Here is a 21,205-nt window from a genome sequence, read left to right as displayed (position 1 = left end):
GTAAAGGAACTTTTTAAAGAGTGTTTTTAAAGTAAGATATCAGTAAGGATTGATTGATGTATTTTTATTAGTATAAATTTATCATTTAATATCATTATATATATATTTGCCTACAAATAAATGTATATTTGCCTACAAAAGAGGCAGTTATTTTTCTGAAGAAAGAAAGCACGATTGTCCAAGCGAGTACGTGTATGCGAGTGTCTGTGACAAGAATAGAGAAATGGCATATGGTCGATCAGTTACCTCATCCAACACTTCCTTTTCTTGTTCGTGAGCCTCGCTAAGATTGTCGCCTTTAACCTCAACAAATCTACAAAACAAGTTAGATAACAGGAGTATTGGCCGGTCTGCAGTTTGCTCACTTATTTTCACATTTGATAGAAAAAAAATCAGAGGCGAGTTTTTACTGCGTTCAGAGCGCAATCAGAAAATGTTCTTCTCGATTTTCACACGTCTGTGCTGGTTCCTCAAAAGCTGATTGGAAGACCTTTGGATTGTGTCATCGTGTATTGTTAGTGACAACTCACCTCTCCCAACCTTCATCACTCTTTCTTTATTGGTACAGAACATACTTGTCACAAACAGGTCACAGCTACTTCCTGTAGGACAAAGGGTCACACTGTTTATATGGACGTCGAACTTATTTTGTCTGTACCACATAATAGTTTGTTTATCTTTTGCTTCTAAAGAACTGGCTACCTTTGTATTCGTTCTTCTAAATCACGAAGTTTGCTTTTCACAGACAAGAAAATGTCCAACTCTGTGATCTGTGACGTCGTAGACCTGTTAAAGTAGTTAAAACTTGCCTGTTGACGAACCTCATATCTCGTCGAAACGGTTCTACTTTCCCGTTGTGGAACAAGCAAAGTTCTTGGTCCGTGCTCCGGAGGAAGGCAGCGATTTTCCCAAAGCCGCTTTCCGAGATGACCAGCACGTCACACGTGGACAGCGCCGTCTGCTCCACGATGACGTGTCCGAAACCAGCACATGCGTCACTTCCTTTCGACTTGTCGACGTGAGTGATCGGCCCTGGTATTGTTATGACGAGATTGGGGAACTTCGCTTGGCCTAACTCCACCACCTGAGGGGACCGAGAAGAGAGTGAAGAACAATGCAAATAAATCACAAATAAAAAGTCATCCATTCTTTCAAGCAGTTCTTTGCTTCATTTCAGAATGTTGAAAAGTATGCTAGTAATGTTTTCATGTTGTTCAATACACTATTTTTCCATTTTATGCCCCGGGCATGATATGTTGAAAATCACTTTTTTATACTGTCTCACTCTTGCTCACTGTCATTTTCTGTCTGTCCATCTCTCTCTTTCTCTCTCTCTCTCACACACCCACACCCACATACAAATCGTGGGCGCATATACACATGTATTTTCTATTCCAGTTAAAGATTTAAAATAGTTTTATTGCTATTTTTGATACCTTGTTTTGATTTCTTTTAAGTTCATCCGTTTTCTCCGTATAAAATGTTTTGTTATAAGACTGATAAGAAGCTTAAATTAGTGAAAATACATTTTAAAAAAAGCTTTGTAATGTGACAACATATATTTTCAGTGACAGACCTCTTCTCTTGTTTCTCTACCCCACTCTGGCACGAAGTAAAACAACCAACCAACCCGTCTCCACTCTCCAAACACTCGTCACAGAAAAGGTCACGGCTCGGCTGACAAATGGCGAAGGTCACTACTGTCATAGCGCATGCCACGTAAATTCTATTCTGTTGATAATTTCCAAATGTAAAGGTTAAACCGATTCATGAATATTATTTTTATGGTTGTCTTCCTGTCGAGTTAGCTGCTTGTGTACTTGTTCTTAGTTCTGTAACCACCGGACCATCCAGCCAGCTGGCCATGTACTTCCACTGTGAAATAAAAGCTAAAGTGAGAACAATACGAGGTTATCAGCATTATAAAATGTACAGCCACACAAGTGTACCATCCCTCATTATCTCATATAAAACTTTAAGTAGGTACGGTTATTTATGTTTCATGATTAGTGAGGTTCTTTTTTAAAGCATCTGTGGTGCAGTTGTGAGCAGATGAGGTAGTTGTTCTGAACACCACATTTCTAGCTGTGAAAAAAGACATTTTGCTGTGACGAACTCATAATGGCTTGTCACTGATTTATTTTTATAATTTGCATGAGGACAGTGGCTGAACGCTAGTTACCACCAAAGTGCGACTCGGCTGTGGTCGGTTCGTATCTCGGTTTCGGCACTGCCTCTCATTTAATATGACACTTGTTCATGAGTGTCTGCTGTTCATAGTTTTTTTCCAAGTACTCAGATTCCTCCACCTTGTCTGTGAGTTTGTGTGCCTGATTGTTTTCTGTCATAAAGAATCACTGCCTAATGTCCTTAACATCTTGCAAAGAGCATTGAGCTGCGTCCATGGGAATGTGCTTTTTATTATTATTATTTCCACCTCAGAAAGTAATAATTATGCACACTCTGTAATCTTTTCGTGTATAGCGCATTCAGCTCGCCTTCACACAGAAGTGCTCTTTACCAATTCGATTATCATTACTTCATTTACTGTACATCAGGTGATTTGTAATAAGCGAGAATATTTCTCTTTAAAAGCACAATAAAATCACAGACGAAGTATAATTGGACAGGAAGCGTACAGAGGCGTATTGAGTGCAGCTCGTGAAGTTCATATCCCTGACGCCAGCTGTGCACGCGAGTAATTGCAGCGCAGCTGCCGGCTAATGGACGTCAACTGCACGTAATTCGCGAGTCTGACGCCGGTTGTGCGCACTGCGCATGTCGCTACAACTCTGGGGGCACGTAGCCCTGAGGCTCACCATGACCACGAGCACCAAGGTCCTCCTCACGAGATTGTAAGATCTGATGTCGTCCGTTGCTGTTCCTGTCATCTTTCATCGCTCGTCGTCAGCCTCATGTCGATCACCTGGATAGTCTGGGCAGCGAGTAGAAGACCATCCTACAGTTGGCCTCATAGACAGTCACAAGAGGCATGGCTTTGTTGTGTGGTTCGCTGACAATTGTCTTGATTGTACTTCTAGTAACTCAGGTCAGTGCCATTTTACTTCTTATCCCCAGTGTTCTGAAAACTTTTGGTAGGGTGATAATTTGATTAGTTTTTGTTTGCTGATTGTTTGTTATTTTATCATAATTTAGGGATATATACATATCTTGACAGGCAGAGAGAGAGAGAGAGAGCTCTATATAGGTTGCTTTTTGTTGAATTATAGACAGTACGTCTACTTTTGGAAGGGTGAGGATCGAAGTGTCAATTTAAAGCCACACAGCTGTATAGTTCTACTAATTTAGTTAACACATACCAGAACACAACAATTTCCAGTTTTTCTAAATTACAGCCCCTCCCCCACCGCTCTCTCTTCTCAAATTTAAAAGCAAAGCCTCATAAACTAAATTATGGGATAGGTTAAAGGCCACTTGACTCTCAAATTGTTTGCTTAGACTCTCCTTGTATCACGGGTTATTCTGTCACAGCACACACCTTGTTAGTGAGAGTTCGGGAATTTCATTTTAGCAAAAGTAAGTTGATTTTGCAAACTTGTTCACCTCTTTTGGAGCTTGTTGAAAGGCATGCGGGGTAAAATGACAAAGCTGACATAGGAGTGGAGCGTTGTATACTAGAAATTTCCGAAGACTCACAAATGCTGTGTATACTGTTTCTCTCTCTCTCCGACTGCTTCACCTTAGGGCACCGCTATCACAATATAAACACTCAGGCGCATTCAATACATAAAACACATCTCTCATGAACACAGGTAGACACGCGTACACACGCCCACACACAAAAACAACATACACACCCCTGCGCACTGACAAGAGGAGAAAATAATTAGAATTAATAAAGCATCTAATTACTTTAACAGTCGACTCAAATATATGCTTGGGCTCAAAGTCTTATAATCTAGATGTTCGATTAAAACAATCTTCATAGGTGTGTCCAAATCATGTTAATATAAATGTCATTTTTAATTATCGAGAGCTCGATAGACTGCTGGTCCGATGTGTGTGTGAGAGAGAGAGACAGACAGAGCTACACTTGTCACGTGCACACCTCAGCTGGACTGGCAGCCCCTCCCGAACATCTGCTTCCCACTCATAATGGAGTTTTATGATCCCACCCACAACGTGTCGAGATTGCTGTTAGAGTCTGTGTGCCACTTGTAACACGCAGACAACATATAATCCTGCTTCAAAAGGCGGAATTAACTCACTTTAGTGCGAGATTAATGGCTGCTTGTGTTAATGTTTGTGTTTTAATGTTGTTTTTTTTTTTTTTGCCTGATGTTTACTGAAAACTTTACTAGAAATAGAATAAACATTTTTATTGCTAAACGTCTGTTCTCCCAGCTGCACGCATTTAAAAGCACAAATACACACACACAAAAAGAATTTAATCTGTGACTGTATTGCTTCAGTAATATATTTACTGGTATACACACTCATGACTTGTTGCTTATTGTGTTTCTAGAAAAATCTTGAGTCATGTATGTGTCTCTTCAGATAGCAACATCGAACTGGAAAGTCTCAGGACAAGAGCTGACGCTCTCCAGACAAAAACGACTCGACGACTTCGATGAAACATCCCACGGCAGAGAGAGGAGGGCGGACAACATGGACGAGAACAGCGCCCTCTTTCGTCAGAAGAGACTCGACGACTTGGAATCCCGTATAAGCAAGAAAGAGGCTGAGTTGTCTCGTTTAAGCGAGGAGACTTTGCGAGACTAACCGGTGTGGAGGACGAGATAGGATCTGATGATGCACAAGATGGCGGCAAGGTGCTTTCGAGGCAGAAAAGAACGGAAGACCAGAACGGTCTCCTTGACGTCACATCCGATGGTGATAAAGACGAGACTGTCTTGTCGAGGGTGAAGCGGGTGGACGGACTGTTAACTGAAGAAAAGGATCTTACGGGTGAGGACTCTAAGGATAGAAGCTTGTTGGAGGAGAGGATTCTGTCTCGAGAAAAGAGAAGCAATGCAAATTTTCATGCAGCTGCTGAGAATGAAGCGATCGAGCATAGACCGTGCTCAGCAGAATGATGTCATCGGCGAAGAGGATGACGATTCTGTCGCTGAAATAAAACCGTTATCACGACAAAAGCGGATAGATAGCTTCAAAGTACCAGAGGAGAACAGAGATGAAGAAGAAGAGTATTTTGGTGATAACAAAGTAGAAAACCAAGCGAGAAAGAACGGATTTTCTTTGACGGCACAAAATGGCAAACAAAGTGATGAGACACAAAGGGATGAACAGACAATCAATCATAACAAAATGCTCGTGGTAGGCAACGATCTAGAAGGTTCTAGTAGCAGTGTTTGGGACACCGGGACTCTGCAGAATTCACAGACCGCCGTGGAAATACACAGACAGAAACGTGACCTGCGAGACGACGATCAGACTGCACGGCATCCCGAGGGCATTGATGTCATTCTCAGGAAAAAGCTGGCCACTACTCCACAGCACTCTGCCGCCACAAAAGACTCGACCTCAGCAAACATCTCGGCCCAGCAGGCAGCCTCGGCGAACAGAGAGGACAAGATGCAAGACAACCGTCAGATGTTCGTGCGATCGAAGAAGCGGCTCCAGAAGACGCCAACCTGCGGTGGCGGCTGCTCCGGAAGTGGTTGGACAGGCACGAGGAGGAAGCCGCAGTCGTGCGGGCCTCGGCGGACGATGAAAAGGTCGATGACTGGCTGGAGGAGCTGGTGATGAGGGAGCAGATGGCGCTGATGAACACGGAGTACGGCACGCGAGTTCGGCGCGAGCGCCTGATGAACGCGACCCTGACCGGCGACCTCTCCACGTTGAGCAAGATCCAGCGGGACGCGGAAGAGATCCTGCGCCGGCGAGCTCTGGAAGGAATCAAGGATCCCCAAGTCCTGAAGGTTCCTCTGAAGGAGAAAGCCACCGGAGATGAACACTGCTGACCTCGTAGCCGAGATGGAGAAGGAACGGGACCTGGACACCGAAGACGAACCCTTTCACACGAGAACGGTCTGGCTTGAGTGGCCTCCCATCGTGACGACGACTAACAATGTGGATGTGCTCAAAGAGGAAGTAATACAACCAAACCTCAAAATTCAACGCGAAAAGAAGAAAAAGAAACGCAATCAGAAGAAAAACAAAAGGAAAGCCGTCAGATAAGCAGCAGGAACAATCCCATGATTCCATAAACAGGTGGTAATAGTTACAACGAATTGTTTACTGAAATTTTGGACAAATAAATAACGCATCGAAGATATTTCTTTAACAGGAGGAGTTTCTAGCATCCATGTAGACCTAATGTTTCCATGGATTTAAATACACCAGGTAATTTCCGGTTCAGATATTTTCTGTTGTTAGAAAAACTAGACTTTTGGTTCATCCTCATAGGACCGAGAAAGACGAGGGTTTGTCAATCTTGCTGAGCAAGAGGGAACAACGTATTAGCAAATTTTTATTGCACAACTAAGAAGATTAATCCCTGGAATTAATCATCATAAATTGTAGTCAGCTGTTGCTGCAGTATAGGCTACGGTGCTAATATCTGTCGCTGGAAGAACATATTTTTAAAAAGAAGAAATCATGGGCAGCATTGTCAGCACTGGACAGAAATAGTAAGAGTCAAGTAGACAAAAAGGACTTCAGTGTCATCCAATAAAGCAGCTAAAAGATGAAAGCAATTATAACAGAGTAGTCTTTCGTTAAAAAAGTGACGAAAGCATGAGAACTATATGAATTCTCTTCGCGACCTGGATAGATACTTTGATTGCGGGAGAATTATTCTTATTTATTGCATTTTATTGCGCGCTTCTCTGTAATCTTGTCTCCTCCCAATCACTGCTAGTTACTGCTCACAAATTTTGCTGACTCCAACCAACAGAACGCCGATAATATTAAAAGCACAATCGATTACCTGTCCTCGATGCACTTATTTTATTGAGCACATTATTGACTGCGCCATGTCGGTCACAATATGCATTACATGTTGGCTCGCAATGCCTGGGCGCTCCTCACGCCGACACCAGGGGTTGGGAAAATGTCACGTGGGCTAAAGTGGGTACATGATGTTTTAAAGTCTTGTTCAATGTCGTTTTGTATAACTTTGATGATAAAAATGCTCCATTTCCGCCCAGGATCATTGTGATTCTCTCCCCTGTCTGCTTGGGTTTTCTCGGGTATTGCGGCTGCCTTTTAATTTTCTGGGTCTTATTTAAAAGTTAGGGAAGCTTGGTGATGATTTTGTGAACAGAAATACAGAACCTTAATTCTGCTTTACGTGTGTATCAATCAGCTTGTGATAAAATTAATTTTATTATTTACATTCACTTGAGGTCAGTTTCCAAAAAAACCCCAAAAAAACACTTAGTGTACTTTGGTACGCCGTTTACAGTTAGGAGTAAGTCTATAAACAAGGTAATTATGTCATGTAAAAAGTTATCTTGCTAAACAATATATACATAAAAGCTGAAAGCCACTGTTTAGTGTAAGCTGGTATTTATTTGATAAATACTACGTAAATGCATCGTACATGAACATAAAGCACCGTAGAAAACAAAAGGACTGGCAGACGGTCAACATAAGATATCATCAGCTCAAAACCATCATGAAGCTTATCGATGAAGCTGGCTGGGAAGGCCCACTGCCATTCTGCGACTTGTGGCCTTGTACTACAAGAATAACAAAGTTGGATTTCACAACAATAAACAAGAATGCAGTTCACAGCTGTCTGTCAAAGGGCTTTCTCACAGGCTTTCGCCACGAAATGGATAGTCAAATCCACGGTTGTGTATGAAATACATTAATGCTGGAAGAGACCTGATTAGAACACGTTAGTTCACGATCTTTTAGCTAGCCAGAACTTTAGTTCGCAACATTTGGCAGACTCTGTAAGCACGATTCAGTTGTTGTCTAACAGATGTACTTCTGGCAATTACAAATTTATTTAGGTTCAACAAAAGATGAGAGTGAGGCGCAGGTATCTGTTATTTTACAACTGAATTGTGCATGCAGAGTCTGTCAGTTAGGGATAGGGGCAAATGTCGAACTTAAGTGATGAGCAGAGAACAGATACCCCTACCTTTACCCCACAAATCCTTGCAAAATTAAGCAAATCTTTTAAAAATAAATAAACAGCACAGTAGAGACTTTCAACAGGTAAGAAAATTTGACTGAGGTGTATAGGGCCAGCCACAGAGACAAATTTATAAGTGAAGAAAGCAAAACGAAGTTAAGCCCCTAGAGCTCACTCTCTATACAGAGGACGTGATGCACAAGTGAGAATGCTGAAACTTGTCGAGTAGGTGCGAGCCTATGACATGCTGATCAATCAGGATTTACTGGTTAAATGCAGCATACTCGTATTATGACATTCATCTTTGTAATGCAACTGTGATAATTACGATTTCTTTGGCAATAATACGTAAGTTCTGTCTGGCGACAGGAGAGATAATAATTAGTTTGAAAGTTTACCGGGGATGAAATTATTGTTCCCAAGACGAATAAGGGGATCAACCAAAGAAAGAAGGTCCAAACAAACGCAGTTAAAACGGTTAAATTCAAAGCCCAATTCCAACGTTAACACATGCAGTAACCCAGAGGCATGCTTCTCGAGCGAGCAGACTAACAAAACAAAAAATGTTAAGAGCTATAAAAAACAATAACTCATGCACATAAGAAGGAAGCTGAAAGAAATTATTTTAAAAAACCTGACTTTTACCACTGTACTTTAGCGGCTTTACCAAACATGGTGAAAACTACAAATTTTATGATGTAGGTTTGGACACAAGTGCAATCTGATTGGCTGATTTTGTTGGTTCCATATTCATCTCGGGAAAAATAAATCCGCATAGTTTTAATCTCTGTATCACATTCACTTTTGTGTTCCCAAAGGCAGTCTGTTTATGTCGGTTGTCTCTGGGACAACCGTACTTTCTGCAATCAGTACACGGGAGTTCCTCAAAGAACTGTCATTGGCAGGATATATTTGCTTCCTCGGGTCTGAGCTGTAAGGGCTAAACTTATAAATAACTTTATAACAATGACAAGAAATCAAGCTATTTTCCTTTCATCGCTCACTTATCAGATGCTCATCCACCCACTCACTCAACAACTCACGTGTCTATCAACTCACGAACATAGTTCTTCACCTGAACTTGCTCACTCTAAGATTCACTCACCAAGAACCATGCAGAACAAAATCAGAGCACAACCACATCTTCGTTAAAACCCTTTTTCCGTTTGGGGCTGCTTTCTGTACCCAAAAAGGGAAAATAAACACTGATAAAGAGATGCACAAATATTTCCAGCTGGTTACTTGTGAAAATGTTTCAAATCGATCGTTTGAATACCCGCAAGCTAAGCAGTTCTGTGCACCTCGTTTGACTCGATGGTGCACATGAAACAGAAAACGATTCACAGTAAACAGACACAGCAATGTTGACAAACAAGCGCTACAACACAAGCTAATGGTGTATGCGCCTCACTGTATAGTGGAGATGGTCGTGCTCAGTAATCCACACAATCCTAACTAATAATCACCTCATTGTGTATTGCACATGCCTGTGCCTAGTTCTTGCAATCTTCAAGGAAGGAGGAGACTGTGTACTCAGCCAAGATGAGAACGGTGTCTTGAAATTTTTAAGAAACATTTCCGATACATTTTATTCTTCTTTCGGCTGGACAACCTGTCCTTTTATCGTGTAGCACTAAAATAATATGGCTTTATTACGAGATTTAGCCTGTCTTATTTCTCATGGGTACTTGACAATGTACCTCTAATGAAGCAGAAGAAACAGGCCATTTAATTACAGGACACCAGTTAACAGAATGGCGAGGGTTTTATGACAAAGTTGGCAGGTCTCTCTCTGACAAGGCATCTGTACAAGCTGTTGCCTTCCAACTTGCTTACCCCTCCTTCCCATAATTTCTAAATTTCGCCTACACGCACGGAGCGTATGGATGTTAAACAATCAGCCAACCCTGATTTCTGATAAATATTTTCAAGTGCCTGGACTTTCTGAGAATTAATCCCTGACGAAAATAGTGCATACTTATCATAGTTATCAGCAGAAAAACAACAAAAACGTCACAACGTCTTCAGCAGCATCATCAACAAATATATATATCCTGTGAAAAATAATAACAGCTTCACTTTCTAAGCCGAACGTACAACCGCTTTGCACGCGACACTTCATGACGTCACTCGCTGGTTTGCTGCCATCGTGCTTGTGACCTCAGTGAGACATGTTCACCCTCGGCATTCCCCGAGTTACTTTGGCTTTTTAACCCATCACATCTGAAGAGTGCTGAGTCTCGTTAACCCCACCCTAACAGTCAAGCCATCCATCCAAAACAACCATTGTCACAAAAGAATGGGTAACAGCGTTGTAGGCATCCCAGACAGCAATCCACTTGATACCGTTCTTTGGATGAACAAATAGACGGACTATAGATACTGACGACTAAGGTCTACCACTGTTGTACACTGTGTCCAGGTGTATATACATAACGAAGAAAAGAACGTTGTGTTAAGTGATTTCATAGTTCAGGATGTGTTCACATTGAGTTAATGCACCTCCACACTTCTCTAAACTCTTTTCCGCCCTTGTAAGCAATACCTTTGCACGAACCACGCTCAAGGTTCCGGATACTCAACTGCCAGTTTAAAGCCATCACCGACTGAAAATGTTTCATCCTCAGTGCACAGAAATGGGGAAGGAAAACACACATACACACTCTTATTTTTATAATTAAAACTTCAGGAGTTCCGCTAAACAACATGGCTTTCCTAACATTGAAGTGCACCGCACATTAGACGCATCAAACTTGCCTTTAAAAGTCAAGCAATTCTGCTTGTTAGAAGTCCAATGTTTTATTTGCCATTCAGTAGGTCTGTCTTGTAAGCTTTGCTTCTGCCTTCTGGATGCTTGAGGACCAATCGACTGAAGTTGGTTTTTTTTTCCTTTTGCTCTTCAGTTTCCTCCGAGGACAGTTATTATCGCGTGTTCACTTAGAAACAATTTATTAAAGTTTTAAAAAGAAAAGCAATGTGTCTTTGTTTGCAGACGCTTCAATGCGCCTCAGTGAGGTTTGTTTTCCTCATATCTCTCTTATGCCATAAAGAAGTGACTCATCTTCTTCAATGGGAAAACAGAGCATTGAGCGCCACCATACGACTTTTCCAAAAAAAAAAAAAATGTGGAGCTTTGGCCACTGACTCTGAGATCATGTAGCACAGCAATCTTTTACCCACTTTTATCACGGACATGATCATGTCGATTTCCTTTATGTCACTGACAGTTTATGCACTTTTTCTTGCGTCAGCACTTGCCTAGGACTTCACAAGCTGGTCAGCATCGCTTTCTCGTCGCTTGATTCGTGCTGGATAGAAGAGGAGCGAGGCACCACAGCGATGTCTTGACGCTGTATGCTGGTCACGTGAGAGGACGTCACCTGTTCTTCACGTGCTCTGTCGCTGCTGGTAGAAGTCAGAGTCGTCGTTGTCTCTGCCATCGTCACAGTGTGGTTCTCCTCAAGAGAATCGTGAAGGTCGTGCATATTTTCCCCATTTTCATCCACATCTATGATAACCCCGTCGGCTTTTCCATCTCTGTTCCCATCGGCCTCCACGGCAGGGGAGATAATTTTCCCGTCTCCCTTGTTCAGTTCGCTAGAGCCATAGTCTAGTTCGCTGCTCACCTGCTCTTCATCCTCCGGATCCTCTTTGCTGTCGTCTCTTTCTTCCTGCTCAGTCCTCTTCTCTTCTGACTGGTTGTGCTGGTCTTGCGCTCTGAAGTTGTCACCTGCGTCGCCAAGGCCGTGTGCCCCCGCGTACCCATTCATCTTGGGATGCCAACCGTTGCTCTGGATAAGGCTGGTCTTGGTGGTCGTTGTGCTACCCACGTAGCTGTCTCCTCCGCTCCCTCCGTGACCTCCGCCCCCTTGGCGACTGTGAAACGTTCCCGTAGCGCTGGACTTGAGGTGAGAGTCGCACTTTGAAGAAGAATCCGAGGAAAATGTAGATGGAACCGGTCCTCGCCGCTTTTTAAGGGTACCCGTCTTGATCAGCTGCACCCACGCCAGTCGTGCCTCGGGGTTAAAGAGGCAGCGAAAGACGAAGATGAGGAAGCCTTGCAGTGAGTTGAGGATGCAGAACAAGTAATTGAAAACCACTTTAGCCTCGTTGATGGCCAGTGGTCCGAAGACCCAGGTCACTCCCAGCAGGAACATAACGGTGAATGCTCCGCGTACCTGCAACAGCAAGTGGGTTGGTCTTTAAATGACTAGTCACTCAAGATCTTATAGTACAGTATAGTATTATAGTATATCGTATCTAGTACAGCAATATATTAACGAAGTGGTTTTATCTTACTTAGTGCCGCAATTACTTCAGCTGTAAAGTAGTTATCTGTACAGTAATTAATCTGCTCTGTTATACTATAGTATATGTTGTACTGTGTACCAGTAATGTTGTACTGTGCTTTGTTGTACTGTATTCTGTACAGTAATTAATTTTTATGTTGTACTGTACTCTGTGGAACTGTGTGCTGTAATCGCGTCAATAACTATGCTTTGTCCATTTTTCGGTATTTTTTCTTTTTTTTCATTTTCTTCTTTTTTCTTTGTCTTTTTTTCCTAATCCATTACAAATATTTAGAACGCAACCAAACAGGAAGACGTGAACGCTACAGCACGAGCAAGACAAGCAATCACGTGAGAGGAACAAAGCAATGTGATCACATTAATCTGCATAAAAATGTCCCAAAAGAAGGAGGTGCATTTTCAAGCGTTAGTCAGGAAGAAAAATCTACCTGTGCATTTGTGAAACTTACAAAAGTTTACACGTTAAATTCTTTATATATATATATGTAATTATATGTATAATTTTATATATGTATATCTGTAGTACTTAAATATATATATACCTGTGCGGGCGTAATGCCCTCCTGATCTTTCTTCTGTTGCTGGAACCTCGGCTTAAGGATGACCCTTGTGACCATGATGAAGATAATAGTGTTGACGAGTAGAACGAGGCAAGCTGGGGCGACTAATGAGGCGTAGTAAGCTATGGGGCTTGACCTCGACAGGAAGCAGCTGAAAGAACGATCACAAAGTCAGAGAAAGATCATTGTTTTATCAAAATGTCAAAAATGATTATTGTTTTTATTACAACCTTTCGTAAAAATCATTTACTTTATCATAAAATTAATAAGATACTTGGGCCTCTTACAAGAAGAACAATCACCTGCTCTATTACAATATCAAAGGGAAGGTCCTGGATTATATTACAACGCCTAGAAAAGGATCCATGAGTTTAGTTAAACATCTAGAAGAATGCATGGGTCTGCTAGAACTTCTATAAAATATCCCGTTTGTATTACAACCCTTGTATCTAACACGACATGCAGAAACAATTATTCGGTCTGTCTCAACACAGAAAAGCAGCTCGCAGACTTGTATTTGGCATCAGATACCATGCCATCATCCTCGTGACCATTAATCTTTTGCTATATTTAGCTTGTTCTATCTTATTGAAATTAACTAAAGTAAAGAATATTGGAGATACAGAGCACATAGAGTTAACGAAAGCCAGGAAGGCATTCCAATGACTTACAAGTCTGCATTGGACTGATAATGTTCTCTGGAAACTCCCAACGTGATCGCCACTATGAGGACTGGTGCCCCTGTCATCGCACATAAAGTCTCATAAATATGCAGTCATATAGCGGAATTTGTGCTGATATCAACACCCGTATAATAACAATAAATTTAAATTTAAAAATAATTTATTTAAATACGCAATAAAGGAAGACGCAAAACGCACATAGCATACTAGGACTAAAAGATATCTACATACATACACAGAGATATCATTAATCATAAATGCAAGACGGAAAAGAGAATCGGAAATATGACATTGCCACAATATCACAGCATGAGAATTATGGCAGGAAAGCAGTCGATGTAAGGATGGTGAGTTCGAGGCGTTGAGTTCGGCAACTTGAACTCGATGGACAAGGCTTTTCTAAAAAACCCTAAAAGACAGACCAACTCAGAGCTCTGAGTGCAGACGTTTAAAGCACGGGCTACTGGCGACAAAACAGACGGTAAAGCTTATGACTGTCAATGGTCGGGACGCACGAAAAAGAGTGGCACAGACGCTTCATCAACACATGACAGCTGAGGATATTGATATAGCGAAAGACAAGAGATTATGTAACACAAAAACACAAGCATACACACATACGTATGAGACAAGTATTAACATATCATGTATACCTCGCCACTAGAGGGCGCGTCAACCTACCCCAGCCGACCACACAACGCTTGAGCATGTAGCACTGCGCGTATTTGGAGAAGACAGTGACAAGGGCTCGGTACATTTCCACTGCTTCCACCAGCATCCAAGCCAGCGAGGCCAGGAGAAGGTAATGTAGAATAACTGCCACGGCCGTGCAGCTGGCTCTGGTGCTGTTGTCACTTCCGGCGCTCAGTCCGTTGGCCAGGAACACGATGTTCAGCAACAGCAGGGCCACACACAGGTTCAGGAGAATTTTGCCCGACTTGTCCTTGTTCAGGCTCCTTTCAAAATGATATGATGGCATACATTCTTCAAAAAGCTTACAGAAACTGAATGTGGTGGACAGAAGTCTAACACATCAAAAAGGGCAGAGTTTATTTCAGGAATTAACGCCACAAGAACAAGGAGAGGGAAAAAAAAAGAGGAAGAAGCAAAGAAGAGGGTGACGAATAAGAATAAAGGAATAAACAAATACATAAACTGAGTAACCAGCATCGAGAGTCAAACAAGTATTCACTAGCAAGTCAATCTGTATTATGTCAGGCTGCCTACATATTTGTTCTCCAAAAGTGTTCTCAGCGAACGATTTCTTACACGCATCCCACCAATACCGATAAAAAATTACATTTAGACATAACATACACACCAAGATATATATCATCTGAAAGCACAGAAAACATTTACTGAATGTTTGATAGAGCAAAAATGATTAACGGGTAAATATAAAAAGTGTCGTAACACTTTTAGTTGTATTAAGTACCGGCAGACCACAAAGAAATATAATGATAAACATGTTATGGTAACACTTGTTTAAAGATCTGAGTCGATTGATAGCCTCAGCTCAGCTCAACAATTGTGTTCTTGTCTGTTCTTACGCTGCGTAATTGACGAATCGTTAAAAGTAGCTTAAAGGAAACACATAAAAATTTATAATTTTAATTATATTATAGTTTGTCCTGGTTTGTATTTATATGTATTTATAAACTGCAGTCAAAAGGGAAAACACTCTCGTTGGGAAAAATCCATAAATGTTTATGGTTTCTCCCCTTTATCAGCACTAGTGGTCCGCGGACCACACTTTGAGAACCACTGGGCTAGAGTAACTACTTGTTACAGTCACAAACTTCACATGACTGTTGTCTACAGTAACTAGTAGTTAAAGGCACAAACTTGACAGGATTGTTTGCTACAGTAGCCAGTGGTTAAAAATACAAACCTGAAGAGACTGTAGGTTAAGGTGGTTACCACCAGGCAGACGAGGGACAGGCCCGAACCGATGTAAGAGATGTAGGTTAGCGCCATCTCGTGGGCACTGCTGAGAGCAAATCCAGGAGAGGGATCCTGCAAGCACGTGACCACGGAATATTATTGATACTCCTAATAACCTTTGACCTCAGTAGCTGGCAGGATCGAACCTCAAAACTATGACGTCACATTATATTTACATATTTGCTAATCGACATATATCGCTCTAGCTCTCCTACTGGCATTGACAACAAAACATACATTCCGGATTTTAACCTTGTTCTGGGCAAGACTTTGTAGAGAACATCTAGCGTGTCATTCGCTCAGATACGGGAAACTAGTTTCGCATGGTGAACTAAGACATGTCGACAGACATTTATTGCCACAGACTTTTTTTAACCCCTGGTGAAGCTGTACAACCCAAGGGAGAAAGCATGTGAATAAGATAATTCCTGCACTTCATAGAGCCTCTGCAGAACTGTGGTTCAAGGGACGTAAGTACCTACCAAGAGAACAGCAAAACTAGTGAGGTGAGTTGACTGACACTCGGTGTAGTCGCCGCTCTTTGAAACCGTTACTACACCCTCTGTTGACCAAGCGTGATCTGCAGTAAACATGGCGTACAGGGTTATCGGCAGTTCAGAAAACACACAAAACCCCTACAATCCACAATATACACATGTATCAAGATAAACTTCTGATAAAATACTGATAACCGACTATTCAGGCACCGTGACTTTTTTAAAAGATCATATAATAAATATTTACAAACTTATTGTAAAGTGTCATTGACAGTTTTTTATTTGATTGCTTAGTCGTTGAATTGAGACAGTTCCACTGGAGTGAATAGTGCATCACCAATTAAGTGAGAGACTAAATGCAATTCTTACTATCCGGGTCCCAGAAGACACAGGTGTAGTTTGACGATACCTTGAAAACAGATACAAGAATTCATATTTTATAAACACAAAGCAAACCCACAGAATATTTTCTCGAAGCTGATGTTACATTTTCCACATCTTAAAAGAGATTTTTTAACTTTAGAAGAAACGAAAGAAATGCTTGTATTTTTAATAGCAGTAGTACTTAAATTTTTAATGTATAACAAAAATAATAGTAAAAAGTAATAAGGTAAAATCAAAATAAAATAGAAAGGCGAGTAGGGGAAGAAAGCAGGATAAAATGAAAGTAAAGTATTATGAAAGAAAGACTTTTAAAAGATAAGAGAGGAGAAGAAGTAGAGAGAAGAAGTAAAACAGAAGACGATGACGATGATCACTGTTCACTCACATGCAGATTCCTTATTTTGTACACGACAGGGGAGGTTAGATTTACGATTTCCTTCCCCTTGATGGTGGCCGTTATCACCGGCTTAGTCTGGATGACGTCATTGCCGTACACCAGGTCGTTGGGGATAAAGAACTGAGATTTACGGTGACCAGCGAGTTGCACCCTCGTGACGGTCGGTGGCGTCCTTTGGTCTCTGCCGAGCTCCAGAGCTTGTTTGGGGATGGTGATGGTTACATCCAGCTGTGGAGTGTAAAGGTCAAGGGCACTTTTTTAAAAAGCCGAATTCTGTTAAGTCTTCAAGTAAATGATTTACGGATGAAGCTGTCAGGTTCTCCCTTTTGCCGAAGATGCGTAGGAGAAAAACACTGAAGCGCAAGAGAGAAACTGATCAAAGATGTGTTGAAAAAGGTAAAACAGAATGCGTCAGGTGAGCAGAGAAAGAAAAAAAACAGTCAAACAAGTGAAAATGAATATTACGTAGATAAAAGAGAACGAGCCAATAAAGCAGATAAAAGAAATATAGAAGAAAAAAGCTGTTTGAAAGAGTAAACGATGACCGTTTTGGATCTTGAAGGCGAAGACAAAAAAACAAAACAAAACCTCAAGGACAATGAAATAGGCAGTTGTTGTTTCGTTTCTGTGAGAAAAAAAAACCATCGCATGGAATATTTATGTTACTGTTGTTTACACAATCTCTACACACAATATGAGCTTAATGTCTGCGATAAACTTAGCGTGCAACAGAGGAAGCCGAGAAAGAGCAACCTGCTTAACGCTGCCTCCTGTCGCGATGGACGGGATGTACATGACGTCTGACGCTGTGTCGTTCACGTCAACAGCTACCACTTCAAAATTAGGTGACGTCATAGTGATGTTGCTGCCAGGCTTCACGATGACATCAGCACTAAAATCGTTGAGCAGCTTCAGCAGCCTGCGTAAGGAATCAAGCATGTTATACATGTGTTTGAACGTCTGGACTAAAGTTAATACACGGCAATCCGTAACGCACTGATGTCATGAATCTGCCAAAGCGAGTTATCTACTTTGACGTTGGGATGTATTTTAGTTTATCTACTTTAGTGTGAAGTTACAATTAAAATATTTTGCATAAAATGAGCGCTAAACAGCATATGTCTAGAGTGTAACATTTCAGGCATTAGAGATCCTGCGGCTGATGTTATCTCTGCAACAAGCATCTTAGGAACAAGGCACTGACCGATCGCTGGTGGCGTTGTTCTTGTTGCTGATGATAGTGATGGAGCTGTTGACGTCAGCAAGGTTACTGATGACGTTCATCAAATCTTCTGCAATCTGCAAGAGTATGCATAGCAATGATGTTGCGTGAAGCAAGTTTAGAAAATTTTCGAGTATTTTCGATTGGTGACAAAAATGTTAAACATGCTAAAATGGTCAAATATGTCAGCACCAGTCGTTGCTTTGGTGCGAAAAAGCAAAACGAGAGAGAGAGAGAGTACTATGGCAACGAACAGGTGTGGGAGTTCTTTTATGAATAACGCGTGATGTCAGACCAGCAGGTGTAACTTCTTGCAGAAAGCACCTGGAGGCTCAACATCCTGTGAAACTAAATTTGGCAAGTGCGCAAACATGACGTCATCGCTAGATGTGGATTAACCATAATTACCAGACTTACAATTATAGTTTTTGAGACTGAGGTGAGCCTAGCTTGCTGTGCTAGCCTACTGTTGAAGCCACACACGATTTTGAAACACTCACGTAAATACAATATATACTCTATGACTTTACCAATCTGCAAGAGCAGTTCAGGAACACACCTTTGATTTCAAACTGTTTTCCGACGGAAATAAAGTATACATTAGTTTTATAATCTCTAAAGCTATTTACATGTAAACAGGATAGTCATTTTTTATATTTTAGATAATGATTTTATTATTAAAACTGAGTTACTCTTTTTATCTGTGTTTAGTAATGATTAGCTAAACACATCTAAATTTTAATCTCTGAATCTCTGTCAAACATTAGTTTCAAAAACCAAATACTGAAAAAGATTCCATTTGATCGCCAGTGTAACATTGCCGCGTTTTTAGAACTTACTATTCTTCCACTTACAGATGTAAGAGGCTTTTCTTAAACAGAAAATGCCGTTAAACACTTGACTTTGACAACGTTGTATGAGAATGTCTTGTGTAATTAAAGTTTTGGGGCGAACGTAAGGACGCTGGAACTCGCTACAACATGTTGAACTTGGTTCAAACTTGCTTTACAATGCAATGCCAATACATTACCAATACAATAAAACTATCAGGCAATTCCGAGGTTTTATGCTTCTTCTCTGTACATTGATTATTTTACTCAATGTATGGCTGATATATTAATTACTAATTTTTTTCTGGTCATGTTCTTGATGGCACTTCTTTCCCTCTCAACTGTTCATAATACATTGGAGAAGAAGCTGGTATGTCTAGTCTGTACAGTTAGTTAACGAGTCCAAAGTCAAAATATTTAAACAGTTTCCGAAAATCTCTGTTGAGACTGAGCCAGCGGTTGAAATGTGTGGGTGTGACGTACGCTTTGCTCCATCAGCGTGAAGCTGTACAGCTCCTCTAGGGCTGACGTAATGTTGTCCACGTCCGTAGCTCCCAGCGAGGATGGAGTTGAGGTCAAGTTTTTCAGCAGAGAGAGTCTGCGACCAGCCTCCATGAGGTCAAGCTGCAGACAAGTGATTGGTTACATTTCCGATGAAAAAAGTAAACACAGAAATTAAATAACTAAGCCCGTCTCATCTTCAGTAAGTACGTTTATGTTTACACGTGATGCGATGACAACAATAATCAATCTCGACCCCAAGTCTACGCTCCTACGACAGAATGCAGTCTTCTATGAGAAATGAGTAGTTTATCTCCTTCACAAACTGAAAAAAATTAGCCTCTGGGAATTCTTCTACTGACACTCTATCAAACGTCACTTGTCTATTTGAGTTAAAGTATTTTGTTTAAAATACGAACAGACAAAATTACTTTTGAGAATGATTGTCAGCAGCGTGATACAGCTAAGAGCTCAGCGGAACCACACGCTTACCTCTCTGCAGTCGCTGTCATTATACGAAGCCCAGATGGCGTTGCCTCCACTTGCCGACAAGCATTTCCGTGTGGCAACACTCTCGTTGCCCATCTTGCCTCCGAATGGGCAGAAAACTCGCGCATTTTCGTCTACACCTGTCTGTGGCCACTTAAAGCGACCAGTTTTCGTACTATATGTGACTTCCTCACGACACACTGCAACATATCGACAGGGGAAGGGTTCATTTCTTTCACCATTCAAACCGCCTCTTGATACATTGCAGAAAAACAGTTAATTGTTCTCACTTCTTAATTACCTCCGCAAGAAATGAAAAAAGAAGTTATATATATGATCTTTACATTAGTCCAATTTAGAAGAAAATCATTTTTTTGTTGGTGTAGTACTAAGACTGGTTAGACAGAAAGCAGAAAGCATGTCATAGTGATCAAACCTGGTTTGCACAATGGCGGTGTTTGTCCATTTAAGCAGATACACGTGTAGGATGTCCCCGAGTTCTGACATCGCAGGCCCGGTCCGCAGGGGTCAAGGTCACAAGGTGATAACTGCGTTTCGCATCTGGAACCTGCAACGGTGATGAAGTAACTTCATCGGTTGACCATAGTCTCAGCCCATAAATGATGACGCGCTAGCCCGAGTGTCAAGTAATTAGGATGAATGTTTATACCGAGCTTCAGCATGCAGCTGTTATTAGTTTGTTACACAAATATATAGTAAGCTTTTAATTAATTTCTTGTCAGGAAAGCATAAGTGGATTGACCTAAATTTATATTTCTGTGATATGCTTGAGTTTCGTTGCCCAATAAGCGAGTTGACATATTTCACCTTACAGGAACTGAGGTCATGACCTATTTCCTAAGCCCCAAGGAAGACTGATGTTTGAATGCTTCTATCTCGTGAACATAACATAATTTTTGCTCTAATTTCGGGAATTAGTAAATGAGTTAACACTAGACGTTGTTATTAAAAGAACCACACATGACGACAGGGATAAAACGTTTTCTTTGGTGCTCATGGGAAAAGGTAGTGTAAACATGATCGCTATCTATTTTTCTGTGTACTGGCAAAACACATTTGACATATTTTCTGTTTTCTGTTTAATATTTCAGACTACAAGTGGCTCCAGTGAATAGATTAAGGGAATTGGGAGGCCAAAAAAAATTTGCCTTTGAAGCGAACTTGGAGACATCTCGTCTTAGTCCCACCAACCTTCTTAAATGACTGGCCTTTACACTTCTCACACCTACTCAACGCCTACCTGTGTTTTGAGAGACACTAAGTAAATCCTTTTCACATAAAGAGACTGATAAATCT

The 21,205-nt window shown here is 41.2% G+C and overlaps 2 protein-coding genes across 3 annotated transcripts in view; one reads left to right on the top strand and one right to left on the bottom strand.

Annotated features, from left to right (window-relative positions):
* Window positions 1–2,719: 2,719 nt before the first annotated feature.
* LOC112571821 lies at window positions 2,720–7,269 on the top strand. The gene is made up of 2 exons (XM_025251129.1): window positions 2,720–3,049; window positions 4,519–7,269. The coding sequence occupies exon 2, from the start codon at window positions 4,993–4,995 to the stop codon at window positions 5,725–5,727; it is 735 nt and encodes a 244-aa protein (XP_025106914.1). The 5' UTR covers window positions 2,720–3,049; window positions 4,519–4,992; the 3' UTR covers window positions 5,728–7,269.
* Window positions 7,270–7,482: 213 nt separating this feature from the next.
* LOC112571820 (cadherin EGF LAG seven-pass G-type receptor 2-like) overlaps window positions 7,483–21,205 on the bottom strand; it is a 58,933-nt gene continuing 45,210 nt past the window's right edge. For both annotated transcript variants that reach the window (XM_025251128.1, XM_025251127.1), the window contains 13 exons: window positions 20,325–20,456; window positions 19,892–20,088; window positions 19,382–19,522; window positions 18,051–18,145; window positions 17,600–17,765; window positions 16,835–17,074; window positions 16,435–16,474; window positions 16,051–16,148; window positions 15,516–15,640; window positions 14,306–14,580; window positions 13,613–13,682; window positions 12,924–13,092; window positions 7,483–12,249 (listed from right to left, as the gene is read on the bottom strand). In XM_025251128.1, coding sequence (XP_025106913.1) covers window positions 11,338–12,249; window positions 12,924–13,092; window positions 13,613–13,682; window positions 14,306–14,580; window positions 15,516–15,640; window positions 16,051–16,148; window positions 16,435–16,474; window positions 16,835–17,074; window positions 17,600–17,765; window positions 18,051–18,145; window positions 19,382–19,522; window positions 19,892–20,088; window positions 20,325–20,456 — 2,660 coding nt within the window. In that variant the 3' untranslated portion in view covers window positions 7,483–11,337. The remainder of the gene's footprint in view (window positions 12,250–12,923; window positions 13,093–13,612; window positions 13,683–14,305; window positions 14,581–15,515; window positions 15,641–16,050; window positions 16,149–16,434; window positions 16,475–16,834; window positions 17,075–17,599; window positions 17,766–18,050; window positions 18,146–19,381; window positions 19,523–19,891; window positions 20,089–20,324; window positions 20,457–21,205) is intronic.

The sequence above is a fragment of the Pomacea canaliculata genome, linkage group LG9, assembly GCF_003073045.1.
Source record: "Pomacea canaliculata isolate SZHN2017 linkage group LG9, ASM307304v1, whole genome shotgun sequence".
NCBI lineage: Eukaryota > Metazoa > Mollusca > Gastropoda > Architaenioglossa > Ampullariidae > Pomacea > Pomacea canaliculata.
This window is presented reverse-complemented; position numbering and strand designations above follow the sequence as displayed.